General features: G+C 35.4%; 1 protein-coding gene across 3 annotated transcripts; it reads left to right on the top strand.

Moving 5' to 3' along the window:
* The first annotated feature begins 13,890 nt into the window (after positions 1-13,890).
* On the top strand, positions 13,891-15,634 carry LOC145963047 (uncharacterized). 3 transcript variants are annotated; one of them, XM_083084647.1, is made up of 4 exons: positions 13,891-14,154; positions 14,323-14,626; positions 14,722-14,824; positions 15,038-15,634. In XM_083084647.1, exons 2-4 carry the CDS (start codon positions 14,618-14,620, stop codon positions 15,280-15,282), a joined length of 357 nt encoding a protein of 118 aa, XP_082940773.1. In that variant the 5' UTR covers positions 13,891-14,154; positions 14,323-14,617; the 3' UTR covers positions 15,283-15,634. The 3 variants fall into 3 exon arrangements, with proteins under 3 accessions (XP_082940773.1, XP_082940771.1, XP_082940772.1); XM_083084645.1 differs by having other exon boundaries at positions 14,722-15,634; XM_083084646.1 differs by having other exon boundaries at positions 13,891-14,626; positions 14,722-15,634.
* Positions 15,635-23,641: the final 8,007 nt, after the last annotated feature.

Raw genomic sequence — 23,641 nt, 5'->3', positions numbered from 1 at the left:
TTATCAACCGTAAGAAGCATAAGTTGGCGAAAAAATTATATCCCGAGAGAAGGAATATTTGCAAAAAACGAGCATATTTTCTCTTAGATATATTTAATTAAAAACTAGAAAATTAAAAAAGAATTTTTTTTTAAATAATAGAGAAATTATAATAAAATTTAAAAAATTCGAAATAGAGAAATATGTCGTTAATCGTTGTTATCACACTTTTTAAATAAAAATTGTTAGAGACGGAAATGCAAGCCTTGATTATCGCTCCAACAGAATTCAAGTATTTATTCGTCTGCTTTCTTTCCGCAATCTTAATGCTCATCCGACGCAGATAAAATATAGCTTATCGTAATCTTTCGTAGACCGATAGCCGGAGATAATTGCGATCTTCCTTATTGAGCGTATTTTCATTCGATTCCTTCGATTACTCGGACGGATGCTAGAACTCCCTGATTATAGGTCAGCACTTGAATCACGTTGGTCGCTACCTACGTTGCACGGTGCACGCGTACACTTAACTTTTTGTTTCGGGCCGATTGAGCGACACGCTCCACGTGGCGCGTGTTCAGGATAATGCTTGGAATGCTTTTCACCGATTCCGAGTCTCGCTCGCTCGCGTAGTGCAAGAAAACGGTATTACTGAAATTCAACCTGCTATGTAATGTCCGTCGCGATGCGCCAGAAGACGCCGGTTAAATTGCGACAATGTTGTGTTTCATAAAAAGGCAAGCGAGCGCTTGATTTAATACACGAAACCGACCATATTCAAGAGAAATCGCTCGAATAAATTCCTCCTTGTCGAAGCTATGCCAACAAATTACATACCTCCCATAAAAATAGTTTTAATAGTTTTTAACAGTTATATTTGTAAAGTACGGAGGCGTACTTGTACTGGATGTTCGCTTAAGTAGGATTAATAATAAATAATTTTGCCATTTAAAAATATTTAATCAGCTCGGGAATAATATTAGTAAATGATAAGGGGCAATTATATCGACTAGATAGACGAGATCAACTAATTACGTGTGCTTATACACAACTAGCTCGAAGCAACTTCTAGTCGAGGAGATGCGTTACAAATCGCGCCGGCTCTCACTCGATTCATTAAGTTAGTGGGATCTACGTGTGCATCGGGTGCGCACTTGAAATCTCCGACAAAAAATGTATATCCGATTGCTATCTCCGCTATTATTAATAAATATGCGAGGACCAAAATGTCCGCGGGCGCTTTTTATTCGTAACAAGAACATGGAGGAATAATTACAGTGAGCACATATCGCGACTAAATCACCGGTTGACAGTAATCCCCCGTTGTAAATGCGAAGAACTCGAAGAGCGAGATCAGCTCGTCCTCATCGTCGTCGTCGTCGTCGTCGTCGACGACCTCGACTGATGATCGATCGGCCTCGACAAACTTGTGCCCGGTTTATAACGGCGCTAATCTCTTTCTATCGGAGGGGGAACAGGAGCGCGGGGGCATCCGGAGAGAAAGGTTACACCCCCCTTGCTCCCCCCTCGAAGTTGCCATAAGTAATCACGTCGATCCGTGATAGTCGTTGGTCTCTCTCGACGATGAAGAAGAGAGTGACGAAGCGAGAGGAGGACCGACCGAGCGAGGCAAAAAGAGGAAGCCGCCGAGAAATGCGGTCGAGGGGTTGGGGCCGGGGAAGGAAAGCAGGGAGAAGAAGAGGGACAGGAAGATGGAGGGAAAAAAAGGAGCGAGCTGAAAGAGTGACCGCGGTGGAACTCCAGGCGGGGCCCTTCACCGCGAGGACGAAGAAGACAAATAGAAGAGACGAGAGGAGTCGGGCAAGGTGCCTCGAGAGCGGTCACTGCAAAATCTCGTTCATCGAGTAGATTTTTTGCGATTGTCGCGCAGAACTCGTGTATATTTTCAGATCGCATTTTTCTCTCTCCCTTTTTTATTCCTCGTCGAGGTATATATTTCGCTTATTGCGCAACAAGCGGATACGTACGAGAAGAAATTGAACGTCGTTATTCACTAGACGCGAATCGGCTCGAGAGTGATTTCTTTCCGAAGCGAATAAATAACACTTTCACCGCGCGGAGCAAAATAAACACACGAAGATGAATTTAAAATGCTTCGCTCTGCTAGTGACGCGCCGGTCTTTTGGGGCTCGTTAAGATACATCGAGTCAGATCGACGAGCTCGACAGACCGAAATCGAATTGCGAGCTATCGGGTCCCCGCTGGACAGTAGAAGCGAGAGATAACAGGCTCAGCAAGTCGTTAATCAGCAATAATTACCGATTGGAGATACGTCATAACGCAGCCTCGCCTTCAGTGGTATCTCACCGCGAGAAAGAAAAATCGAACGACGCCCACTTCAAGGTCTCGCTGCGAGTCGATCGGAAACGAAAGGGATATTCCGTCCCGATGACTCTCATCTATCTTTCTGCTCGAAATAATTGAGGTTGCTTCCGCGTCGAACTCGTTTTCTAATTTATCGAGTCTTGCGAAATATAAATCACGTTCACGACGTGTTCCTTTCATTTCGACGTCGCCATCGTCGATTTACCTTTATGCCATTTTTATCTGCATCGTGACAAACGAACAATATTAACCAACACTTGCACGATTAAGAAATTAAAATTGTCATGTAAGATGTAAATTTTCGATTACGCTATTCATCGTCAGTTTCTTCGAATCGTTTAGCATTACCCAATATCTCGTATAGTCACGAATAGAAGTAGCAGCACTCGGCGCGATCGTGAGGCACTATTCCAAGGCAAGCTCGGTGCCTGGACACGCGCGGTCCCTCGACCCTTGACTCCTCGGGGGAATATTATTTTAAAAAATGCAGCACCGGCTACGTCGCCGGCGGCGATTATTTTGACCACTCACGCCACTAGTAGTTAGACAAAATTTATGTGCGAGGCGTCGCACTCTCGACAATTTTGCGGCTACTTTCGAAACATGAAGCCGCATATTGTTTCCACGCAAATGTTTCGCGGCGAATCGCGACGTTGTTTAACATCAATTTGGTTCTCTAGACTGTTTTCTCTATTTTTAATCTCGGAGAAATCGAGGCACATAGTAAAAAAAAAAACGACACAAAATGCAGTTAAAAAGGAATCGCGAAAAAGAACAACTAATTCCAAACTTCTTTTTCCTCGCTTCTCCGGGAATCTTATTAAGTGAAGCTTCATGGTTGATTTTTGTCCACGTTGTAGTCAATTTCTTAAACTTCGCCCCAATTACGTTTCCAGTAAGTGCTTCCAGAAATATGTGTCGTGCCATTCTGCATCGGTCGTTCTTCGAAGTCTCGAAGATTGGCTGTCTAATCATTGACAAAGTTCGCGTGTCAACCATTAAAACAAACATAATGTTGCCAATTTTGCATCATCAACTATAAGTATAGATGTCGGATGGGCCTGAAAATTGCAACTGGTCGTCGTTGTAGCCTCCTCATTTTCCGTGCAAGATAATGACATTGCGTTTCGCATGTGAACGTCGCCCACGCTCGAAATTCACAAATGACATATTCGTTTCTCTGGTTCGCTCAGCGCACTTTCAAGTAATGTATATGGCAAATAAAAAGCAAATACAAGTTTTTGTTTAATCGCGTTTTACTTAATTTACGTGTTGCTCAAAATTAACACGCGAACACGTAACTGTCGATAATCGTCTTTATACTTCAACACACGCACAGGTGACGGTCATTCCGCGTTCCTCCAACTTCTTTATTGTATTTGCTCTTCTTTGCTTTTTAAATTACGTTTCGTTATTCACTCTTAGAATTGAAAACACGACTGCGCGACCTAATGTGATAAAGGGTCAAAGCAAACATGCAGCGGTAACTCGAGAATGAGCCTCGACAAGTACGCGGCTACCTTTCAGCTTCCTGAAGTAGCTACGAGCAACACGCGAAGTTGCCGTTCTCTATCTTCGTCTCTACGAAACCTCTTCTTACTTAACGTGTTTAACTTTCCTTACTATTCGATTATGCTTGCAAAAAGAACGAGAGAAAATATAGAGAATATCACGTATAATTAAAAATTTTAATAATCTCAATTTTCTATATTCGTTAGTTTTCGTTAAAAATAAATATCAAAATAAGAATTTATTTTGTTACATAATTTCAAAATTTATTTTATAAACTATAAATCTCGTAGGTTCTATAAAATATTTATTATGCTTTAAGAAATTTTGTGTCTTTATTCAGCAAATATTCAGTTAAAAAAATTTGATTTTAAATCATAATATGTATATTTATACATTATAAAAATACAGTTAATTGTGAATTTGTTGAATGGAACTAAGTTGAAGTTCTCTTGCGATCCAGCGGGATACGATGGTCGGTAGCTTCCAGCGGATTCTGACAGATAGGTAGGCTGCCCTAAGGGCAACTTTGGTAGCTACCAGCAACACGCTACGTCGAGTGGATGTCTTCGTTCGTGGCTTTCTCTTTGTTCTTTCTCTACAACTCTCCGTAATGTTCGCTTTCCGACGGATTGCCGGATTGACATTTCGCAGCGAGTCCATCGCTGTAAAGATCAGGCGACGATTATCATTCCGGGGCACGCGATGGCCGTGGCTTCGCATTCTATAGCGCCTTTATTATGTCTCCGAGACGAGAGAGAACTGTAGCAAAGCCGTACTTGTGCCGTGCAATAAAAGCATACTGCGCAAATTAGAAATTCCGGCAGCACACACGAGAGTAAAGCTACTCTGTGATCGATTTTCGTGCGAGAAATTTCTTCCAAAAAGCAATCAACACTTTTCAGAGTATGATTTACCTCGCTGAATGTCGCCTCGCGAAAACTACGCTTTTGTTCGTTCGCATTAATGATCGCCAGGTAATAATGCAGTCGTCGGGGTCCCCGAAATGCGCGTAGAAACCTCGCAAAAAGCCGAGAGTCGCCCTTGTTACGGGGCGAAAACGAACTTCTGGGAAGCTTCGTGTCTGGATAAGTTTTCGTCAACCGCAGACAGGATGCGTGTAAGAATTCCTCGTCGTTGGACTCTCCCTTTTCGCCCTTTCTTCTCGATCTCTCTCTCTCTTTCTTCTCTCTCTTTCTCTCTTCCTCCCCTTTTTGTTCATCTCCTCTCTTTTTCTCCTCGACTTTCGCGGTCGTGCTTCGGTCAAGTTACCGGTGCGCCGGCAGCTAACCTCTCGGTGGATTAATTCGAGATCAGAGCTGCAAGGATGTGTGTGCAATCGTCGGTTGGCTGCAGTTGCACGCGTGAGCGAGCGAGCGAGCGTGCATCGCGCGCTGTCCGCACGCAACCTCGAGGTCGCGCTATCGGGCCTCTATCGTCCAAATATTTATGAGTCCCGCTCGCTAGCCAGCCGGCTTTATGACGCTGAATTTCATTCGTGTCACGCTGCAAAGAAGCATACATTCTCCTTCGCGAAGAGCCAACTGCCCGCTACACTTTGCGCGATTTATAAAAAGACCTTCACTATGGACGATCCTCCAGCGGTTTCGCGATCTTCCATGATGCCTCGATAGCAAGAATTGTGATAATTAAAAACGTACGAATTTCGAGGTATATCCGGAAAATGATCAGCTTAATAAATATTTTTCTCTCGATTTCTTCGCAAAATTGAATTGAAATGATTGTTATATAATTATATAATTGTTATATAAATTCTTAAAAATTCTTAAATATTTGGAGAAAAAAGCTGAATAGAAGCGTTCTTTCGCTTAATAACATTTCTAGTTTAGAATCTTGTGCCTTTGGTAGCGAGATTATCGTGGTTCTCTCGGCAAACTGTAAATCGCGATTTAATCTGGCGGGATGAAAAATCTCGCGCTATCAACAGAGTAGTCGGCTTTCGTTGAAACGCTGACCTGCCACGCGCGATGTATTCCAGATAAGCATATCCGCTTTTCTACGTATCTCGTGCAATCGACTCGTGTGTGCGAGCAAGTACAACGTGGGCCAGCAAAGCGTGTAAAGAGGGCGATCGAATTGGCCGCTTTTATATCCGCAAGGTCGGATCTGGAAAGTCGGCTCCGATGCTGACGCGCGCGCGTCAGCTGTTATCTGCTCCGAAAATGACAGCGTATATATACAGCCTCTCGTTTCTCCCGCTCTACTGTCTGTTCCGTGTCAAAGAGCACGCGTCGGCTTACTTCGATTATAAAGTATCTTCCCCGCCCCCGCCGCCGCAATGCTTGGAGATACAAGTCAAGAATTTGACCCTCTTAAGGCGGGAGTGGCACGTCTCTCGTTAGAAATGATACGAGTGCTTTTCTGTCCCACATCGGATCGACTTTTAGATCGACTCTCTCGATACGGCGGATTATAACGCGTCTCGTCGAAATGTATACTTACACATGCGAACGCATTTCAAAATTGTAGGAAAATTCATGTGACGCTAAGCAGAAATTAATAATTTTACCTTGTATTAAAATAAATAAAATACAAATGAAATTTTAAATAAAATTTTAAATAGAATAATATTATAAAATAATTTTAAATGAAATTTTAAATAGAATAATATTATAGAATAAATAAAATAATTTTAAATGAAATTTTAAATAGAATAATATTATAGAATAAATAAAATAATTTTAAATGCAATTTTAAATAGAATAATATTATAAAATGAATAAAATAAAATGAAACTTTAAAATAGAATAATATTGTAGAATGTTTTATTAAAACTAATTTTATAAAACTATAAAATCTTATAAAATTCTATGAAATTGAATACACTTTTCCTTATGTTTTTTTATATGCATTTTAATAAAAGAAGTATGAATTTTTTTTTAATTATTTCAAACAAGCTACGTGCAAATAAATCTTGTTTCGCGAGGACATTTGATTCAATTTTTTAAACGACTCTTTGCGCGAGTGAATAACTGTAACTCGACGAACCGTGTCGTTAAAGGGCAACTATCGAAGAATTCTGTTCCTTCCAATATATTTCCGCAGGAGGGAGAGAGAAACAGGGAAAGTGCCGCGTTGTCGCGGATAATCGCGATATATCGCAGGTAGTTAGACGTGAAGGAGCGCGCGTGATCGCGAACAATTCGAATCCCTATCTTTTGTGTAAAGCACGCGGAATTATGTACCGCGCATATTGCTACACGGCTTTAATTAATTCGTGATCGATAACCTGTACCACTGTACTTAGTAAACTATCGATTTTTTAAGATCTCTCGTTGATCGTTTGGTTCTTAAAGGCGCGATAATTTTGCGATAATTTAGTATTTTCCTCGTCGCCATTTTTTTTAATTATTGCAAGTCGATTAATTTGTGCGAATTTGTTGTAATCGCTGGAGATACTTAAACTGTCACATAAGCTTTATCAATTATCGTCATCATAAATATTGAGTTTTTAACAATTTTATATCTTGAGATAATACTTGAGAAATTAATTTATCGACTATCTTCCTAATATGTTACAAAATACAGGTTCTTGAAATATGAAGTAGATATCACGTGTAATTAATGCTATCAGATATAGGAAGATAAAATGGATATGCATAGAAAATAAGTAATGCGAGAGCCTATGCAGTTACTGTCGAGTGATTTTAATTGAAATGGATTTCAAATTATCTTCTGTCAAATAAATGCGAAACGTACGCGATATTCACCGAATTATTTGCCTGTCGTGTAACTTTAATAGTTAGTACAGCAGCAAACTATCCACAATACATCTCAGAAAATTATACTTGCTCATTTTTCTTCCATCTGACTACTCGATATTTTATCGTTATTTTTTCTTATATATTAACAATTAATTTATGTAAGTATATAATGTTTAGCAAAATAAAATTAACAATTTTATTTAAATCGAGAATTTGAAATATTACATATTAAAATATCTAATATCGATAAAAAAATCATAGAGTATTACATTATCTTTATATTAATACAGACATTCACACACAAAAAATTTCATCGACATCCATTTTAATGGATTTCTGCTGTATTTATTATAGTACTCGTGAGAATAATACGTGTTACGATGGACAGCATTCCTCTACACTTCTTCCGGCTCTGAAAGCGCGACTATATCCCGGGTTCTAGTGACAAATGCTTGTCGCATTCGTTCTTCCTTGCGGTTTCCCGAGTCACGGATCGCACCATCCGGCCGGTAAATCGCACCGGGATACTTTCTAGGATGGAGATCCCGGTCGGTGGTAGGTGATAACGATACAGTGCATTAGCGGCCACGTGAATTTCTCATTAGTCACCGACGATGACCGCCGTAATTTCCAGCACGCGCGCTACTCCGAACTTTTTTTCCCTCTTTCTCTCTCCTTTTCCCCGCCCCCATCCCTCTTCTTCTTTTTGCGCTTATCCCCGGGTATCGCACCTACTTGGTAGTTACCGTGGAATGCTTAAATCGCTTCTCGTTCGACGTCGCGCTACCTACCGAACGTGTCCTATTAATATCGCGTCGCACCCACACGGCGCGTTTAATACACGCGCTTTTAACGCGCGCGAGCCGCCGTACGCTGAAATATGAAGACAGCGGCGTGATACATGCGTGCGTACAATGCCGCTCATTAATGGCTCCTGACGCCGGTGCGTTGCTCGCCACGAACCACATCTTGTAGATCACCGTTCGCGTACCGCCAAAGCGCGGAATAGGAGCGATTTGCCTCTTTGCATTAATGATCCGCTAGTTACGAACGATACTTAATCCCATCTGTCAATGTCAGAGCGAAAGTTGGTCGAAGCAGGTTGCATGAAAGTGGTGAGCGTGAAAATACGGTAAAGTACCGCAGAGCACCGGCCGGATTATATCATAGATCGTGTGGGGAAAGTCGTTAAATGAGAGGATATCTGTGCTCTAAGATGCAAATTCTTAAAAAGTAGATAGAATGCTTATTACGCTCCAATTAATCCTTTTCGAGTGAAAATCGCGCGATGTCAGCGTAATATTTTATACAGTCTACGGAATGATTGACAAGGGATAAATTATAGTACATTTTTGAACAATTTATTGCATAAACATGTCGCGTTGTGTTATTATAAACAACGAATTTATAATAATTTATTATAAATATTTTTACGTCATCAATTGGGACCGCTCGGTTCGAGGAGATGTAAAGAGGGAAAGAAAGAATGCAGATTATAAAAAATTGGCATTAATGATAGACACTATACTCTTCGTAGGTGCTCGTACTCTCTAAATTTCTTAGAGTGAAACTTGCACTCGAAAAACTGAGTAACTGGTCAAATCACTCTAGTTAGAGTGATTTTTCACTCCTATGAGTGAAAAATCACTCTAACTAGAGTGATTTGACCAGTCACTCAATTTTTCGAGTGCAAGCTTCACTCTAAGAAATTTAGAGAGTATACGAGTACCTGGTAGTTATGTGAACTCTATACGAGAAATAATAAATTAGGGCCTCTTCGACGCTCTCGACAACCATACAGACAATCGGTCTCGCGCTCAGTGTTATTAATGCTACCGCCCGATTCGACGGTGATTATGTTATACAGATGAGCGTATGACGTATGATGCGATGTGAGCTCTGACGCGATTCATTACGGAAACAATGATTTCTCGGGCGCCTTCGTTAGATCGATGAGCCACGCGGCATTAGCGGAATATTCTGGCTCGCGCGTCTGTATAATCGTGAGTAATGACGCGTTGTGTTCTATGCAAGTCCCAGCACTCGTATCGGCTCGTGTGATCGCGTATTGGCAACGAGACGACCGGTGAGCGATAGAAGTAATTACGCTTTGGAAAATTGAATAACCGAATCACGTTGGAAAAGGACGACTGCAAATAAGTACTACAATAGTTGCGGTTTTTTCCGCGTGTATGAAAAATAAAATTTATTATTAAAAATATTATATCCGCGATATATTATACCGAAAATATTTTTCTTGTCTCACGTGTTTGTATCACGGTAATTAAACAAAAAGATTCGAAAGAATACAATTTTTCTATAATTCCCTTAGCTACAGTTAACTTTATTATCTTATTGCAAGTTATAGGCAGTAATGTCACCGTGTATAAACAGTAAACGTTAGAAATGAGAAAACATTGAAAAAGAAAACTATTATGATTTGACATACGACCATTAAATAATGTTTTTATCCACGGTCGTTTTCAAAGTTATTCTCAAGAGTATTGTTTCTATATTCATATCGCGCGAGGAATTTCTCTAAAGTCAGTAACGCACAGAGTTTTGCGTGAAAATTTTAAATAAACTTTATAAAGTCTCAGCTAAGCGCATAGTGCACAAAGATATTATCGGTTTTCGCACCGCGACAACGTTTTGAAGTTTTGCAAAAATTAAGAAAAAGTATTTCAGTGACCCAACTTGCCACTGATTATAAAGTTTGGATAATACTGCTATAATTGTTAAACGTAAAGTAGATAAAATAAATCAGCGAAACAAGTTCAACGAAGAAAAAGTGCGACTCTAGGAGTAGGTGCGAAATTTTTTGATGAAAAACTGCATAATTGATTGCTAGCGCGGAAAAATATGGGAGACACAATTTCCGATGCACTGCTTATAAATAAAATATATGAATTTATAAATAAATTTGATAGATCACCAACACATAAGGTAAAAATGATAAATAATATGAAAATGTGGTTGCAGAGATTTAGGAAGCGTTACGAAAATCTGGTAAAGTCTCAAAACATGTCTGAGAGTTCGCAAAATTTCAAGCGACAGCAAGCCAAGTTAAGCGATACCAATTATGATCAATTCATAGCTAAAAGATTTATTCAAAAATTCACTCGACGATTGGAAAAGGAAAATATTATTAAAGATAATATTTATACTATGATCAATATATCACTTTCATGGAAATACCTTTTTTGCGCAGAGAAGGAAGAAAGAGAAGAAGAAGATAGAAAAGAAGATCGAAAAGAAAAAGATGAAGAGACTAGACAAAATATAGAAATATTGAAAGACGATAGTCTAACTTTTATGTTTTGTACAAATGCTACAGGTAGCCACAAATTATTACCCTTTTGTACTTATAAATATAAACATGAAGAAGCTCTAAAATATTTGGAAAATACTGAATCTCCTTTCCTTTCTAAGTTACAAAGAAGTGAATTGATGGATGAAGAAAATTTCGTAGATTGGTACAATAATTACTTTACAAACTCTGTAAGAGAACATCAACAGAAAACAAATATAAGAGGTAAAGTACTTTTACTCCTTAAAGAGATCAAAAAGTTTATTATCTCAAAAGAGATCATAAAAGATAATAGCTTCGAGATACTATTTATACCAATACATGCAATCAAAATTCTTCAACCAGTGGATCAGAAAATTATGAATAAAATCCGGTGTACGTTTTATAATCAGTTTCCACATTTTTACACATCTTGTGACATAGGGAATTTTATTGAAGAAACTTGCAAGCCGTGGACCAATATCACGTCTGCACATATAAAAGAATTATGGGGAAAACTTTTCGAATCAGATTTCCACACAAAAGAAGATAATATAACAGAGAAAGATACTGCTGTCGAAGAAATATCAAAACCGCAAAGTTCCAGAGAAACCGAAAGAGATAAACAGGAGCATCAGGAAAATACTGTAAGAGCTGAAAATTCTGGACGCATAGAAAATACTGAAAGCACCGAAGAAAAAGTAGGAGAAGAAGATTATTTGCAGACACACTTGCAGAAATTAGAGGAGTTAATTGACGACACCGATTTAAACAAATTACTAGAAATGCCTACTTTTTACACAAAAACTGAAGCCGAAGGATGTCCAAAAGAACAAGAGGACATTAAAAATACACAAACAGAAAATATTCCAGCGATTTTAAAGATAATGCACCACATAACAGAGCAATCCGTTTCTCCAGATAATTTAACAGAATATCTGAGTTCTTACGGAAAAGTCGAAGGATGTCAAAAAGAACAGGAAGACATTAAAAATACACAAACAGAAAATATTCCAGCGATTTCAGAGATAATGCACGACGTAACAGAGCAATCCGTTTCTCCAGATAATTTAACAGAATATCTAAGTTCTTACGGAAAAGCCGAAGGATGTCAAAAAGAATAAGAGGACATTAAAAATATACAAACAGAAAATATTCCACCGATTTTAGAGATAATGCACGACATAACAGAGCAATCCATTTCTCCAGATAATTTAACAGAATATCTGAATACTTACGGAAAAGCCGAAGGAGAAGGAACGTCAAGAACAATTGGAAAAAATTAGAAGTATTGAAGAAAATACAAAAGAGAAAGTATTCTGAAAAAAAAATATAATTATGTATACACATAAGTATATTCATGCATATGTGTACACACATATACATGATACATACACACATGTGTATTATTAACCGATCATGTAAATCTTTTATATTTCAATTATTCTCGTTACTTTATATAATAAAATAGATTTTATTCGTTTTACAATTTACAAATCTTTAAAAATCTACTTTACAAATTGCAAAAACAGAGATCAAGTGAATAAAAATATTATAATAAAAAAAAATATTATATAACTAAAAATTATTCGAATATGAGCATGTTCAATATTCTATCACGATTCCGATAATTTTAATGATTTAATAATTGCTTTTAATTATTCTTTTGCAGTAAAAAGCAATGTATATAGTCTTAATGTGCGGAAGATTTTAATATTCGAATTAGGATATATGAGAAATTAAATAAAAAATAAAAATGTTGCGTATTTTTTTAAAGTTAAGCTGTAAGTTAGATTATTGTAGAAAATAAAAATCAAAGTGTGCATAATGTAAATTAAGGGCTATAAAAAAGAATATTCTCTAAAAGTTGTATTGACTTTAATTACAATTTAATTATAATAAAATTGTAATTTGTATATAATATAATTGTTTGACAATCAAGTCATTTTTAAATCTTCGCTTTAGGTTTATTTCTTATTGACGAATTTAGCAGATGTTAAAAATAATTGATATATATGTATATAAAAGATTAGCCAGGCATTACAATTATGCAGCAAATTGCTGCATTATGTATGATTTAGTATATAACATTTTTTTTCTACATTATATTCTTTTAACACTCAGTTTTGCCATCCTAGCGCGTATCTTTGAAAATTATTGCTAATTTAGTATAGTTCACTAACAACCACAGACGTCTATATATTACTAGACTTTTAATTCCCTTAATTTTGTTTATATAAAATGTCCTCGCATTTTATGTACTAACATGACCTTTTCTGCGCATGCACCGATAATATATGTGTAGTAGTACATATACGTTTATGTTCGTTTATATTCATATATATACTGATACATGACGTGCAACCGTGCGCCATCAAAGTGCATGCGCCAAAAAAGATACCTTGTATAAATTTGTACATAAAATCGTAGATGTCTTATACATAAAAAGTTAACAATCTAGTAAATATATAGACGTATGTGCTAACAACATCATTATTAGCAAAATCATCGATACAATCGATATCAATGATGGTATATAAAAATTAGCGGAATATTCTGGCTCGCGCGTCTGTATAATCGTGAGTAATGACGCGTTGTGTTCTGTGCAAGTCCCAGCACTCGTATCGGCTCGTGTGGTCGCGTATTGGCAACGAGACGACCGATGAGCGATAGAAGCAATTACGCTTTGGAAAATTGAATAACCGAATCACGTTGGAAAAGAACGACTGCAAATAAGCACTACAATAGTTGCGGTTATTTCCGCGAGCATGAAAAATAAAATTTATTAAGATTCGAAAGAATACAATTTTTCTATAATTCCTTTATCTACAGTTAACTTTATTATCTTATTGTAAGTCATAGGCAGTAATGTCACCGTGTATAAACAGTAAACATCAGAAATAATAAAACATTAAAATAGAAAATTGTTATGATTTGACATACAACCGTTAAATAATGTTTTTATCCGCGATCGATTTCAAAGTTATTCTTAAGAGTACCATTGTTTGGATATTTATATATCGCGCGAGGATTTCTCTAAAGTCAGTAACGCACAGAGTTTTGCGTGAAAATTTTAAATAAACTTTATAAAGTCAGCTAAGCGTATAGTGCACAAATATATTATCGAGTTTTCGCACCGCGACATGGTTTTGAAGTTTTGCAAAAATTAAGAAAAAGTATTTTAGTGACCCAAATTGCCACTGATTATAAGGTTTGAATACTGCTATAATTGTTAAACGTAAAGTAGATAAAATAAATCAGCGAAACAAGAAACAAATCCAGCGAAGAAAACATGCGATTCTAGGGGTAGTGTGAAATTTTTTGATAAAAAATTGCATAATTGATTGCTAGCGCGGAAAAATGTGGCAGACACAATTTCCGCGATGCTTATAAATAAAATATATTATAAATAAATTTGATAGATCACTAACACATAAAGCAAAAATGGTAAATAAAGTAAAAATGTGATTGCAGAGATTTAGGAAGCGTTACGAAAGTCTGGTAAAATCTCAAAACATGGCTGAGAGTTCGCAAAACTTCATGCAAGAGAAAGCCACTTTATTTAATCAAAGGAGAGCTAAAGAATTTATTCAAAACTTCACTCGGCGATTGGAAGAGGAACATATTATTAAAGATAATATTTATACCATGGTCGATATGTCATTTACATGGAAAACCCGTTTTGACGAAAGGAAGGAACAGATTAAAAAAATTGGAAGAAATATAGAAATATTAAAAGATGATAGTCTAACTTTTATGTTTTGTACAAATGCTACAGGTAGCCACAAATTATTACCCTTTTATACTTATAAATTTAAACATGAAGACGCTCTAAAATGTTTCGAAAATATTGAATTTCCTTTCCTTTCTAAGTTCCAAAGCAGTGAATTGAAGGCTGAAGACAATTTCGCCGATTGGTACAATAATTACTTTAAAAACTCTGTAAGAGAACATCAACAGAATACAAGTATAAAAGGTAAAGTACTTTTACTCTTTACGGAGACCGAAAAGTTTCTTAGCTTAAAAAAGATCATAAAAGATAATAGCTTTGAGATACTATTTATACCAAGATGTGCAATCAAAATTTTTCAACCACTGGATGAGCAATTTAAGCATAAAATCCGGTGTTTGTTTCATTATCATTTTTTACATTTTTGCACATCTGGTGACATGGGGAATTTGATTAAAGAAACTTGCAAGCCGTGGACCAATATCACGTCTGTAGATGTAGAAAAATTATGGAGGAAACTTTTCGAATCAGATTTTCACACAAAAGAAGATAATATAACAGAGGAAGATACTGCTGTCGAAGAAATATCAATACCGCAAAGTTCCAGAGAAACCGATAGAGATAAACAGAAGCATCAGGAAAATACTGTAAGCGCTGAAAATTCTGGACGCATAGAAAATACTGAAAGCATCGAAAAAAAGTAGAAGAATAAGATTATTTGACACACTTGCAGGAATTAAAGAAGAAAGTAATTGACGACACCGATTTAAATTACCGATTTAAATTACCGATTTTAGACATAAAAGAGCATGACATAATAGAGCAATCCGAGGGATGTCAAAAAGAACAAGAGGACATTAAAAATACACAAACAGAAAATATTCCACCGATTTTAGAGATGCACGACATAACAGAGCAATTCGTTTCTCCAGATAATTTAACAGAATATCTAAATACTTACGGAAAAGCCGAAGGAGAAGGAACGTCAAGAACAATTGGAAAAAATTAGAAGTATTGAAGAAAATACAAAAGAGAAAGTATTCTGAAAAAAATATAATTATGTATACACATAAGTATATTCATGCATATGTGTAAATACATATACATGATACATGAGTATTATTAATCTATTGTGTAAGTCTTTTATATTCAATTATACTCGTTGCTTCATATAATAAAATAGATTTTATTAGTTTTACAATTTACAAATCTTTAAAAATCTACTTTACAAATTGCAAAAAGAGAGATCAAGTGAATAAAAATATTATATAACTAAAAATTATTCGAATATGAGGTCATGTTCAATATTCTGTCACGATTCCGATAATTTTAATGATTTAATAATTGCTTTTAATTATTCTTTTGCAGTAAAAAGCAACGTATATAGTCTTAATGTGCGGAAGATTTTAATATTCGAATTAGGATATATGAGAAATTAAATAAAAAATAAAAATGTTGCGTATTTTTTTAAAGTTAAGCTGTAAGTTAGATTATTGTAGAAAATAAAAATCAAAGTGTGCATAATGTAAAATTAAGGGCTATAAAAAAGAATATTCTCTAAAGTTGTATTGACTTTAATTACAATTTAATTATAATAAAATTGTAATTTGTATATAATATAATTGTTTGGCAATCAAGTCATTTAAATCTTCGCTTTAGGTTTATTTCTTATTGACGAATTTAACAGATGTTAAAAATAATTGATATATATGTATATAAAAGATTAGCCAGGCATTACAATTATGCAGCAAATTGCTGCATTATGTATGATTTAGTATATAACATGTTTTTTCTACATTATATTCTTTTAACACTCAGTTTTGCCATCCTAGCGCGTATCTTTGAAAATTATTGCTAATTTAGTATAGTTCACTAACAACCACAGACGTCTATATATTACTAGACTTTTAATTCCCTAAATTTTGTTTATATAAAATGTCCACGCATTTTATGTACTAACATGACCTTTTCTGCGCATGCCGATAATATATGTGTAGTAGTACATATACGTTTATGTTCGTTTATATTCATATATATACTGATACATGACGTGCAATCGTGCGCCATCAAAGTGCATACGCCAAAAAAGATACCTTGTATAAATTTGTACATAAAATCGTAGATGTCTTATACATAAAAAGTTAACAATCTAGTAAATATAGACGTCTGTGCTAACAACATCATTATTAGCAAAATCATCGATACAAACGATATCAATGATGGTATATAAAAATTAGCGGAATATTCTGGCTCGCGCGTCTGTATAATCGTGAGTAATGACGCGTTGTGTTTTGTGCAAGTCCCAACACTCGTATCGGCTCGTGTGGTCGCGTATTGGCACCGAGACGACCGATGAGCGATAGAAGCAATTACGCTTTGGAAAATTGAATAACCGAATCACGTTGGAAAAGAACGACTGCAAATAAGCACTACAATAGTTGCGGTTATTTCCGCGAGCATGAAAAATAAAATTTATTATTAAAACTATTATATCCGCGATATGTTATACCGGAAATATTTTTCTTGTCTCACGTATTTGTATCACGGTAATTAAACAAAAAGATTCGAAAGAATACAATTTTTCTATAATTCCCTTATCTGCAGTTAACTTTATTATCTTATTGTAAGTCACAGGCAGTAATGTCACCGTGTATAAACAGTAAACATCAGAAATAATAAAACATTAAAATAGAAAATTGTTATGATTTGACATACAACCGTTAAATAATGTTTTTATCCGCGGTCGTTTTCAAAGTTATTCTCAAGAGTACCATTGTTTGGATATTCATATCGCGCGAGGATTTTTCTAAAGTCAGTAGTTTGCGTGAAAATTTTAAATAAACTTTATAATGTCAGCTAAGCGCATAGTGCACAAATATATTATCGAGTTTTCGCACCGCGACAACGTTTTGAAGTTTTGCAGAAATTAAGAAAAAGTATTTCAGTGACTCAAATTGCCACTGATTATAAGGTTTGAATACTGCTATAATTGTTAAACGTAAAGTAGATAAAATAAATCAGCGAAACAAGAAACAAATCCAGCGAAGAAGAAGTGCGATTCTAGGGGTAAGTTTGGAATTTTTTGATAACAAATAACTGCATAATTGATTGCTAGCGTGGAAAAATGTGGCAGACACAATTTCCGCGATGCTTATAAATAAAATAAATTATAAATAAATTTGATAAATCGCTAACACATAAGGCAAAAATGGTAAATAAGGTAAAAATGTGGTTGCAGAGATTTAGGAAGCGTTACGAAAGTCTGGTAAAATCTCAAAACATGGCTGAGAGTTCGCAAAACTTCAAGCGACAGCAAGCCAAGTTAAGCGATACCAATTATGATCAACTCATAGCTAAAAGATTTATTCAAAAATTCACTGAGCGATTGAAAGAGGAAAATATTATTAAAGATAATATTTATAACATGATCGATATGTCATTTGCATGGAAAACCCGTTTTGACCAAAGGAAGGAACAGATTAAAAAAATTGGAACAAATATAGAAATATTAAAAGATGATAGTCTAACTTTTATGTTTTGTACAAATGCTACAGGTAGCCACAAATTATTACCCTTTTATACTTATAAATTTAAACATGAAGACGCTCTAAAATGTTTCGAAAATAGTGAATTTCCTTTCCTTTCTAAGTTCCAAAGCAGTGAATTGAAGGCTGAAGACAATTTCGCCGATTGGTACAATAATTACTTTAAAAACTCTGTAAGAGAACATCAACAGAATACAAGTATAAAAGGTAAAGTACTTTTACTCTTTACGGAGACCGAAAAGTTTCTTAGCTTAAAAAAGATCGTAAAAGATAATAGCTTTGAGATACTACTTATACCAAGATGTGCAATCAAAATTTTTCAACCACTGGATGAGCAATTTAAGCATAAAATCCGGAGTTCGTTTTATTATCATTTTTTACATTTTTGCACATCTGGTGACATGGGGAATTTGATTGAAAAAACTTGCAAGCTGTGGACCAATATCACGTCTGTAGATATAGAAAAATTATGGAGGAAACTTTTCGAATCAGATTTTCACACAAAAGAAGATAATATAACAGAGGAAGATACTGCTGTCGAAGAAATATCAATACCGCAAAGTTCCAGAGAAACCGATAGAGATAAACAGAAGCATCGGGAAAATACTGTAAGCGCTGAAAATTCTGGACGCATAGAAAATACTGAAAGCATCGAAAAAAAGTAGAAGAATAAGATTATTTGACACACTTGCAGGAATTAAAGAAGAAAGTAATTGACGACACCGATTTAAATTACCGATTTAAATTACCGATTTTAGACATAAAAGAGCATGACATAATAGAGCAATCCGAGGGATGTCAAAAAGAACAAGAGGACATTGAAAATACACAAACAGAAAATATTCCACCGATTTTAGAGATGCACGATATAACAGAGCAATTCGTTTCTCCAGATAATTTAACAGAATATCTAAATACTTACGGAAAAGCCGAAGGAGAAGGAACGTCAAGAACAATTGGAAAAAATTAGAAGAATTGAAGAAAATACAAAAGAGATAGTATTCTGAAAAAAATATAATTATGTATACACATAAGTATATTCATGCATATGTGTAAATACATATACATGATACATGAGTATTATTAATCGATCGTGTAAGTCTTTTATATTCAATTATACTTGTTGCTTCATATAATAAAATAGATTTTATTAGTTTTACAATTTACAAATCTTTAAAAATCTACTTTACAAATTGCAAAAAGAGAGATCAAGTGAATAAAAGTGTTATATAACTAAAAATTATTCGAATATGAGGTCATGTTCAATATTCTATCACGATTCCGATAATTTTAATGATTTAATAATTGCTTTTAATTATTCTTTTGCAGTAAATAGCAAAGTATGTAATCTTAATGTGCGGAAGATTTTAATATTCGAATTAGGATATATGAGAAATTAAATAAAAAATAAAAATGTTGCGTATTTTTTTAAAGTTAAGCTGTAAGTTAGGTTATTGTAGAAAATAAAAATCAAAGTGTGCATAATGTAAAATTAAGGGCTATAAAAAAGAATTTTCTCTAAAAGTTTTATTGACTTTATATACAAAATTTATTACAATTTAATTATAATAAAATTGTAATTTGTATATAATATAATTATTTGACAATCAAGTCATTTTTAAATCTTCGCTTTAGGTTTATTTCTTATTGACGAATTTAAGATGTTAAAAATAATTGATATATATGTATATAAGAGATTAGCCAGGCATTACAATTATGCAGCAAATTGCTGCATTATGTATGATTTAGTATATAACATTTTTTTTCTACATTATATTCTTTTAACACTCAGTTTTGCCATCCTAGTGGGTATCTTTGAAAATTATTGCTAATTTAGTATAGTTCACTAACAACCACAGACGTGTATATATTACTAGACTTTTAATTCCCTAAATTTTGTTTATATAAAATGTCCTCGCATTTTATGTACTAACATGACCTTTTCTGCGCATGCATCGATAATATATGTGTAGTAGTACATATACGTTTATGTTCGTTTATATTCATATATATACTGATACATGATGTGCAACCGTGCGCCATCAAAGTGCATACGCCAAAAAAGATACCTTGTATAAATTTGTACATAAAATCGTAGATGTCTTATACATAAAATTTAGCAGTCTAGTAAATATATAGACGTCTGTGCTAACAATATCATTATCAGCAAAAATATCGATACAAGCGATATCAATGATGGTATATAAAAATCTAGTTTTTATAAACATTATATAAATCTATTAATGTTTTGTCATACAAATTAAATAAACAGTAACATTAAATTGTTAATAACTATAATTTCTCATTGTTTATTTTTCGTTACCAATTATTATTTCTAATAATTTAAAGATAATTGATTGTAATAACTTTTCATTCTTATTATCTTTATCGTTTCACCATTATCAATATTTGACTTGCCTTAAAAAAAAGAACATTCAGGAGAATCTTTACGGTTTAGTAAAACGACCGATGATTTTAGATGAGCGATGAAACCTCGCATCTCCCGCATGCTTCTTTTTATGCGTTTATAACTCTGTGTTATAAAGATATACGGTACAGTACAACACGCGAGATGCGTTTATTAGCCTCTTGTGCAATTCGGCTCGTGGATTATAAAAACCCGCTGAATTTTTACGAATACGTGGCGTGGAATGTTGATCTGCTTTACGAGAGCAAAGACCTCGATCTCGAGGAATTGTTTCGGCAAATTATCAACTTGTGCATGCACGTGTATATATTATCTAACAATAAGAAAAATATGAATATTATACCTATTTACAGACAATATTTATCTACATTGAATATAATTTATTACGTTATATTTCTTACATTAAAAATATATTATTCGAGAATTAATCATATAAACTTTGCATTTCTTTTGAAACTTGGTTGATTAATTATTGTAATAATTGATTAATTTCAAATTTATATAGGAAAAAGAAAACACACAATACACATATTACGTGTATATCGGAATCACGCATAAATACACATATTACATAAAATAAATGAATATGAGGACAGCGAAAGAGAGTACCGGGTTATTTTTCTCAAGGCGATTCAGAGGCTGATAACTGTCGTTGCTCGAGAAAGAGAGAGCTGGTAGGCGTTTCCGTTAGACCGTAACGATATTGTCAGATTGCATAAGGGAGGCCCACGGTTATGACAGATTACGAGCGCATAAATAATGGTCCATTTTTGATGTGTCCACTTTCGCGTCTACTTGTCCATATAAGGAGTGTGCAAAAATTATGTCTATCTTTAATCTTTCTTCATTTGAAGAAATTAAAATGCAAAATATCTGCATATGTATAAAATAATATATAGTATAAAATTATAATATTATAATAATAATATAACATAATAAATATAATAAATTATAATAATATGATAAATATAATAAATTATAATAATATATAGTATAATTATAATTATATAAAATAGAATTACATAAAATATGATTAGCATTCTTTTAATCATACACAGGTTGTTAAGATTTATACTTTTGATGTTTGCGAAAATCTGATTTAATTATTTTCTATCGACATAATTTACATCTTCAGCGACTCGCAAGACTAAAAACATACGTAGAAGATGATGCCTTAATTCCCGGGGGCATCTTGTATACATACACATATCTGTACTCATGTGCGTGTCTATACACATTCACGTGTTTACATACATGCGCGTGTCTGTACATCTGTGCGTATCTAAAGTGGGGGTAGGTATATCGAATCGGTGATCCACAGCAGTGTGCGTAGATCAATGACTGACTCCGCTGCCCGAACAGCTGCTGCCGGGTCGCGAGATGACCTCGGTCTGAGGTTGATCGATGACTTTGACGATGACCTCGCCAACGGAACGATCGCTCGATCGGCATTCTTTTGCTGCGCTCCTTATGCTGCTCGTATAAACGAAGCTCTCCTTCGATGAGGCGCGACGAAGCTCGATGACGTTTGATCATTGCGAAGTATGCAAACCGGTATATGTCTACTAACTACGTTACTAATGCTAGGAAGAACAAAGGTTGATCTGCTCAAGGTATGTAATGTTTATTCACTCGTTATTTGCAATCGTATGAACATTTTTTGTGCACCTTGTGCTTGTCAAATTTCTAAATTTTTTCAAGAAAAAATGAAATGATGAAAAAATGAAATGATGTTTAATCGATAATTAATTAATTTTCGTAAAAGAGGGCTAGAAGAGGGAAAAATGCCAAAAAAGGCAAACAATTCAGAATATTTAATATAGAGAAAATAAAAAATTGTAAAGAGACATTTATCATACAAATTGATATAAAAATCGTATATTGAATTATTTATAAACAAAAGAATTATATTTTTTATAGCATTACTCATTTATTTTATTACACTAAATTTCTTTATGAAAAAAGAAATTAAATAATACAGTAAAGATTCAATTAATCCCAATTGACTTAGAAACTTGTCTTGAAAGATGTACGATTTTATAGTCAATTTATTTTTTCGACAAAGTCAAGTGCTCTATTTTCTCCGTCACTTTTTACACTCGATTTCGATCGCGATCATGCGATACTTACGCGCGTGGCAAATTTGAGAGGAAAATCGTCCCGATATCGGTCCTCCTGCAACGCCGCCGATTCTAGCCGTTTATAACGAGTTCCCGCTCGATTGTATCGCAATTACCGGTAAACAAATTGCCCCGTCAATTTCGCAAATTGCAGGTTCAGAGAATGAAATCTCACAATCTGGACTCCTCGTGCGCGCTACCTTCGTTGGAATCGCGCACGCACACGACGCACGTGCGCGCGTTTCATGCACGCCCGTCGTCGTCGGTGAATGCACGTCGAGTGCTGTTGAATTAGCAGCACGCGGCTCATCCCGAATGAATCAACCGGAATGCACCGGCGATTTTTACGATTGCGTAATAAAGGTTAATAATCGGTAAATATACGCGAAACGAGAGACGTCTCTCTCTCCGGTATTAGCTTTCGTAATCGTTTTTCATAGTTTTGCTCTAATGGCATAACTATCTTCCTCTCGGGACGTTTATTGAACATTATCCGTCTCTTGCGTATGTGCTTCTGATGCAACGGGAATCTTCATTCATAGTCGCGAAACTTTCGTATCTCCTCTTGTACGCTACTTGAATACGCGCGACCTCTCATTCATTTCGAGGCGTGAGTTTCACTTCGACTCTTTGCAAAGAGGATCCCAGGGCGCTGGCTGATAGAGCCAACCCCTTATCTTCCTCCCCTCCGTCGTTTTTCCTCTTAACTCGCCATCGTTTACCCTTGAACGCAAGAGCGGGGCGCGTTGCATCGGGGACAGGCAAGCGGCGCCGCATAGGTGCATCCGTGGGATACTTACCTGTAAATGGCTGCTTTGCATACAGTAACGTTGGATGCGTTCGCAAGAAACGGAGCCGCCTCCTTTTGCCGTCGGCTTACTTTCGATTTTCTTTGCCCAGCTTGTCCCAGGACTGTGCATCGTGCATACCGATGCGCCTGCTGCATCGTGTCGCGCGGCTACGTGCAAGC

This window comes from Camponotus vicinus, unplaced genomic scaffold, assembly GCF_025532165.1.
Source record: "Camponotus vicinus isolate PSW18456_S1 unplaced genomic scaffold, iyCamVici1.0 SCAF_12, whole genome shotgun sequence".
Lineage (NCBI taxonomy): Eukaryota > Metazoa > Arthropoda > Insecta > Hymenoptera > Formicidae > Camponotus > Camponotus vicinus.
This window is presented reverse-complemented; position numbering and strand designations above follow the sequence as displayed.